At 37.4% G+C, this 7,454-nt stretch overlaps 1 protein-coding gene across 2 annotated transcripts in view; it reads right to left on the reverse strand.

The window, feature by feature from the left end:
- Positions 1–827: 827 nt before the first annotated feature.
- shisa8b (shisa family member 8b) overlaps positions 828–7,454 on the reverse strand; it is a 34,724-nt gene continuing 28,097 nt past the window's right edge. For both annotated transcript variants that reach the window (XM_016490936.1, XM_016490937.1), the window contains 2 exons: positions 5,419–5,541; positions 828–2,723 (listed from right to left, as the gene is read on the reverse strand). In XM_016490936.1, coding sequence (XP_016346422.1) covers positions 2,263–2,723; positions 5,419–5,541 — 584 coding nt within the window. In that variant the 3' untranslated portion in view covers positions 828–2,262. The remainder of the gene's footprint in view (positions 2,724–5,418; positions 5,542–7,454) is intronic.

A 7,454-nucleotide genomic window follows, 5' to 3' on the forward strand; every position in this document is an offset into this window, starting at 1 on the left:
TTCAGATATATTTAAACACTGCTTAACAAAGCGTCTGTGTAGTTCTTAAATACAATTCTCATATAATTAAATAATACAATAAATGTACATGAATACAGAAATATATTTAATATGCTTAATATAAATTTGACAACAGAAAAAGCAGAAGTGACCAGTTGACAGGAATATCTGGGTTAAATAAAAGCAAAACAGGACCCAGTACAGGAACAGACAGGAAGCACTTATAAGTACATATATTTTTAATACTACAACCTTTTAAGGAATATCACACTAGCAAGAGTGCTGTTGGTCTGAATGACAGCTGTGCTGATATTCAGACAGCGAGTGTGATATTACTTTTATACAACAGTTTAACAAGTGACAGTATATGCATGGAGTAACAGTGATTCCCCCTCCTTTGCTAAAAGAGTTCTGTAATCACTATGGGTTTTACATTTCCCAATCCCGCTAGCTGAGGATTTTAGTCGTACCAGAATTGGAATTTGAATCTCCAGGTTCTACTGCAGATGACTAACCGACACAATTAGCTTGGATTCCCATCAGACCTGCTACACTCTTAAAAATAAAGGTGCTTCACGATGCCATAGAAGAACCTTTTTGTCTAAATGGTTCCATAAAGAACCTTTAACATCTGAAGAACCTTTCTGTTTCACAAAAGGTTCTTTGTGGCGAAAGAAAGTTCTTCAGATTATAAAAAGGTAAGAAAGATGGTTCTTTAAAGAACCTTTGACTGAATGGTTCTTTGTGGAACCAAAAATGGTTCTTCTATGGCATCGCTTGAAGAACCTTTTGAAGCACCTTTATTTTTAAGAGTGTAGCTAGTTTTTGTATTTACGGTTTCTGAGGAAAAAATTCTGGTAACTGATCCAAGTGAAAGGAAGGACAGACAAGTAGAAGGTAAACAGTGCAAGGCTTGCCTATATGCAGCTAGTGCTTGTGAGATCTTGATTTCAAGGATGGTTAATTCACTAGAGCTGATCTTTTTGCCATTGCATAGCTTGTTTTAAACGAATTATGTGCTTCTTTCCCAGTTCCAGATTATTGCTCAGAGCTGCTGGCATCATTTTTCAGCCTCACACAATGAGGCAATGCGCCTTGGTTAACAATCTGTAAAGTGAGCTACTCAGCATGACAGTGAGGACTGGACACTTTTTGTCAGGGGGTCTTGAGTAACGAAGGAGATAGTGAAGATCAGACTCTTTTAAGCAAACAAGAGATAAAAACAGGACGATAAGAGGAAGTTAGATGTTTGATGATGTCTTCACTCCATGATTGGAGTGATTTGAATGTAAAAACTAACAAAGACTCATAAAAACAAGACTTTCTCCCTTATGTTTCCACAGCAAATTCATCCAGGACAGCGTTCCGACATGTAGTGCAATTCCAGTTGGTTGACCAGAGTTTGAGTCCTGTCTTGTGGTCCTTTCTCAATCCCAACCTTCGTTCACTCCCACTTTGCTACCTGTTAAGTCCTGTCCCAAGAAAAGCAAACATGCCAAAAATAGATCTAAACATATAGATAAATAGAAAAGAAGGAAAATGCATCTAGACAGTTTTCAGCTTTGAGGTCTTTTTCAATATAAACAAGTTTCATGGTGCTTTATCAGATTTGTTGTCAAGTTTGTGTCATTTTTACTCACAACACAACTTGATTCTTTCATACAAAGGTGATTGGAACCCACAGGTACCGGATTGGTATGCCTTATGGTTTTTCTCAACCTCATTCCCCTAAAACAAATGAGTGATTTAATGAGTTATTTTCTCACAATGAGACTGCTAAGCCGGAGAGAAAGATCGTGAAATTTGCTCAAACTCCAAAAAACATTCTTCATGAGCACAAAATCCTCAACACACTCAGCAAAGCTTATAACTAAATCCTAGTGTGACACCAGGCGTCTAGGTGTTGCTCTGTGCCTCTTCTTTTTTCACATAATTGATCCTGAGGTTGTGTTTACATAAAGATGGCCAGGATAATGTCCCTTAATGACTTAGATTTAGGCTGACGTGATGATGGCATTGTCCTTGTTGAGTTAATGTGGCCTCGGGCGCCATTCCTGTGTTCCTATGTGAACACTCACCTCGTTGTCAGTGGCACAGAGGCCAGAGATGAACTCAGAAAAGTGGGACACATAAGAAACTATATAAACTTAGACAAGAGGGGTTTAGCACTGAAAGTAGGGATGACTACATAGTCCTCATATTTGTCTTTGTGCATACAGTCTGTTAACAGTCAACATTGCTGTTTCTTTCTTTCCTGTCCCCTCAGACAGTGACCTCCGTCTTGCTGTTGGTCTGGTAGGCCTTAAGTTTGGGATTTGGCTGATAGAGTGGTTGTCCCCCATAGCCTGTGGGCTGGGAGAGGAACTCCGGTAGTGTTTCTATGCTGTACTGTCTCCTGCTGCTGTTGGTCTGGCGGTGAGCGGAGTGCCCTGGATGCGAGGTCTGCCGGTGGACATGTCTTTGTCCAGAATCCCAAGCTTTGAAGGCTGAGCTGGAAAGCTGAGGGTGGGTGATGGTTTTTGGGATGCGGGTCCTCTCCAGCTGGTTGGTTGGGATTGAGATCGAAAGGGGGGAATGGATGTCATGGGAAGGGAGGACCTGGTGGAGATAGGACTTGTCTTTTGGGTGCATCTGTATCGGTTGGAAAGGTGCAGGAGGGGAATAATGCTGAGAGAAATCCATTAGTGGATAACTTTTGTAGTAGCCCCTGCTTGCAGTATCGGCTGTAAGGGAGAAGAAATTGAAAATGTTCAAGAGGGACAAACATTTACATTGTACAATTATAACTGAGCTGCAGCAGGCACATTTATAGTGAAGCTTCAGTCTTTATTTGGCTACTTAGCATGTAAAAGAATATGAGATGGGAGGAAAATTTATATTCCAATGTGTTTGTGAGAGAAAATTTGCATTCATATAATACTTTTGGCATTCTTAATGGCATTCTTATTCTGCAAAGTATCTCTACAGAACACAAAAGTTAAACAAGTGAACACAAAGTTTGTTGGGGAATGCGAAAGTTTTGCAAACGAATGCAAAGTTTCTTGGGAGAACGCAAACGTTTTGCGTGTGATGCAAAATTTCTCGGGGGAACATGAAAGTTTTGTGAGTGAATGCAGTTTGTTAGGGGAACGCAACAATTCTGAGAATGAATGCAATGTTTCTTGGGGGAATGTGAACGTTTTGCATGTGTTCTGCAAGCAAACGCAGTTTCTTAGGGGAACACAAACATTTTGTGAACAAAAGTAAAAGCATTCAAATATAATTTTTCCAGTGTCTGTATTCCTGTTGAGATGTCCTGTGAGAGCTTGTCTATTTTATTAAACACTTTGACTTTGTAGACTGAAATGTTTAAAGGTCATGCCTCGGACACGAGTTAGCTCTCTTCTCACGGTATTTACCTGCGAGCTCTGTCTCGTCACATTAATGTCTGCCAGCTACACTTGTTCTGTTTGTTCTTGCATTGCAGTAAATCATGAAGTTTTCGAAGGTGTGTACATGTATAAAGTGACATAATGTATATGGTCCTACTTGCCTGAATCACACAAAAAAAAGGATTGAGTACAGTTCCTGTGGATGCTCTTCTGATGTTAGCCTCATCAAATCCAGTATCAAATTTATAAACTGATGTCAGATGGCGTTCTTTCAAGTACCATAGTCTCTAAGTTATTTTTTTTAGCCTTTTTTCTCATTCATTACTTTCTTTTTGCCACAAGGTGATTCAAGTAGATGACGTCTGAAAATCCTTGAGCTTACTCCAAAGGCTGTATTGTCATTATGCATCATCGTCATCATTATCATCCTCATCACGGTATGCTGATTGCAGACCATCCTGGCATTGGATCATTGTTTGGTAACAGTCAGATACAGACGTGTTCATATGTGTAAGTAGCTAATAATGTGTATGCATTATGTATGTGTCATTATGTCACTGAATCATTGTGGTCTAAACACTGTTGACTTAACATGTTCCCAGAATGTAGGGCAGGCTAATGCTCTTGCCTGAAAGTTAATGGACTACAAGAATCACCTCTCAAGCCCACAGCTCTCTTTTTAAAATGAGTCATTCTTTGGCAAAATGCAATAAGATCTGTTTATTATTTGTTTATTAAACTTGAGAAAACTAGAACAGAAACTAGGCGCTTTCACACATAAAGCCTATTTTCACGTTTAGAGGTCATGTGTGAATTACACCCATTGTTAAAATGCAGCAGATCAGCTCCACTAAATTGCTGGCTGAAGCATTATAACACTGCTGCAACACAATATGTATTAATATGTGTGAACAAGTGCCATAAGATAAATAATGTTTAAGCACACAAGTAAAAAAAAAACAAGTTTTTAGTTAAAGCCCATTCACACCATAAACAACTATAACGATAAGCTGTGTTAGTGTCCACAACAACAGATGATAAAGTTCTGTTTATTATAAGCGTATGCTGCAGTTATGTCTTAAATGCTTGAGTTAAAGTCTGATAGATTTTTGATTGGCTTAATGTTTTTATCATTTATCAGCTGGGAAAAAAAACGTTCTGAAAGTCATTCCATCAATATTGTTCCTCTGTGTCGTTATCGTTATAGTTGTGGTCTGGATTTCTCTGTTCTCATAGAATTAGAAAAATCATTAAAACATAGTTATAGTTATCTTTATAGTTATTGTATTTGGTGTGAACAGCCCTTTACTCCTCACCATGTAGTTCATTTTGTAGTAGAACATTTTTGGTTATCTGCAATGTGGGAAAAATGAATCAGATGAGAGGGAACTTGAAAGAAAATAGATTTTCTCCATGAGAATGGATGAAGAAATTAGTCTACGGATTAAGGGTCTATTTAAAGGTCATTTTTGGCAAATTACTAGAAGTTTTTAAAAGCGTAGCTGTTGCATGTGTAAATTGCAGATGTAGTGTTTTACCGGAATATGTCATTTCAATGGGTTTTTTGTACAGCTGGCCACTGATTAACTTCTAAACAAAAGATAAATATCATGCATCTTGAATAATAAAAGCATCAATCTGAATGTAGATGTAAAAATGAAGCTTAGACTGCAAATAAAACTGAATTCCACTCTTTACACTTCTTTTGTCATTTTAAAGGTCTGATGAGGCTAAAAATTCAGTGATGCAGAAAATAATATGCAACATCTTTTGCGTAGTGAGGATTATGTGTGTAAATCTGACAAAACACTTGAATATCTGTCTGATTGTGTAGTCACCAGAACTGGGATGTTAAATTGAGTACCGGGGGTGAAACAGAGTAACCTTGTAGTGCCCCAACTGTGGTCCTCACCACTCCAGAGGACTTCCCTGATTCTGTCAGTCAAACTTAGGGACTGTTATTTATGGTATCCAGCAGAGCATGAAATAATTCAACATCTGTGAATGAAGTGTGCTTGTGAGCATAGTAACATGCCATGGTTCTTACCAACTGCTTTCAGAGAGTTGTACTTATTCAACGCCAGGCCTGGTATACTGAGGTTGCTTTGAGGATGAGAGAGTCCGGCTGGTGTACCAAAAGAGAAGCCAGCATTGTTTAGATGGTACTGCTCTGGAATAAAGAAGAACGGTTGAAGAACATTAAAAAAGACTCTGTATGTGATTACATCAGTATTGTGTATGAATATATGAGTATTTCATATACTGTATATACCCTTAAGTTCAAAAGTTTGGTGTCAGTAGGATTTTTTAAGAATGCAATAAATTGATCAAAGTGACAGTAAAGACATTTATAATGTTACAAAATACTTCTATTTCAAACAAATGCTGTTCTTTTAAACTTTCTATTCATTTAAGAGCACTAAAAAAATGTATCACAGTTTCCATACAAATATTAAGCAGAACAACTGTTTTCAACATTGATAATGATTAGAAATGTTTCTTGAGCACCAAATCAGCATATATTAGAATGATTTCTGACAGATCATATGACACTGAAGACTGGAGTAATGACTGCTGAAGATTCAGTTTTGCCATCACAAAGTTATTTCAAAATTGTAATAATATTTCATAATATTACAGTTTTTTTCTGTATTTTTGATCAGATAAATACATTCTTGGTGAGCATAAGAAACATTACAAATCTTACAGATTTTTAAAATTAATATATATACAGTATATATATATATATTTATTTTATATATATATTTTTTTTCTTGTTTGAAATACGTTTTCCTGTACATAAGAATGCCATTTTACTTTCAGACGAGAACACTAATTTATTAGCACAAACTACACATACAATATGCTGTGTCTGTGTTTGAGTCACTTTGTAGAACTGCAATAGAGACCTATTTAAATCCGCTCTATATGCAGTGACCCTATATTGACCACTGAGATGTGGTTCAGCCTGAATGACCTATTTTTCCGTGTAAGCTGTGGGTGACAGCACAGGAAGGACATGCAATTAATGAACGTTAGATGTTGCTTTCCTTCTTTCCTGTTTGTTCCATTACTCATTAGTCACATTTCATTTAACATGAGCGGTGTGTTGAGAGATGTGGACAGCCGTTCTTTTAGGGGGAACGTGTGTTACACATTCTGAAATCACCCTGGCAATCCCTTGTAGTGGTAAACAGTGTTTTTAATGCTTTAAATGAATGTTGCATGAAAGCCAAGAGCATATACCCTTCAGTGTGTTAATTCGGACAAGTACGCTTAGAACCAGAGTAAGCAAACACACTGTTCTGATGGCATGTCTGGGTAATTCCGATGTTTATTTGCATGCAGTTTACATTGGTTGAACCAAGCTTGCTCAAGATCATTTGTGATATTACTGTGCTTTTTAGTCTCTGCAGGTGTAGATTAGTCTTACTCTTTTATGTTGTTAAAGGAAGTATTATCCTTTTCACCAGCTCTCTTTTCTAAACCTTGAACAACTGAGAGTGTGGTGCCCTGAGGACATTAGCTTTAATACAACATCAGCAGTGCCGTTAACCACACTATCTGTGTGCCTTCTTGACACTCTGTGCTGTGTTTGATAATGATGAAGAGTAATGGGAGAAACTAATGAAAGGGGTTTGTCAGGGTAAAGAATCTCTCAGGATGTAAGACTTGGCATCACAATGAGAAATCAAACCAGATTGTTCATATGATTAAGTGTATGTGATATAATTGTATGAGAAGATAGAAAAGAGAGGGTGCTGTCCTCTGTGCACGTTAATGTCTTCATTAGGAATTTCTGACTAGACCTTTGAAGTCAAAATCATTGTCAGGAAGTCCAGAGGGGTAATAGCTTTTGATGCATTATGTAATTTTTTAAGGCTGTGTGCATTGCGTACTGAGAATTTTAGCTTGATATTAATAAAGGCATGCATATTTCCAAAGCAGTTGCCAAACAGTTTTCAGATTCCTGAAGGTCCTAAAGTACAGCATTATCGCCCTCCATGTGACCATGAGAGTACATTGTGAAATCTAATGTATAATAAAATGTTACCAAAAGTAACTGAAAATAAAAATAGACAC

Source organism: Sinocyclocheilus anshuiensis, unplaced genomic scaffold, assembly GCF_001515605.1.
Source record: "Sinocyclocheilus anshuiensis isolate Anshui unplaced genomic scaffold, SAMN03320099.WGS_v1.1 scaffold726, whole genome shotgun sequence".
Lineage (NCBI taxonomy): Eukaryota > Metazoa > Chordata > Actinopteri > Cypriniformes > Cyprinidae > Sinocyclocheilus > Sinocyclocheilus anshuiensis.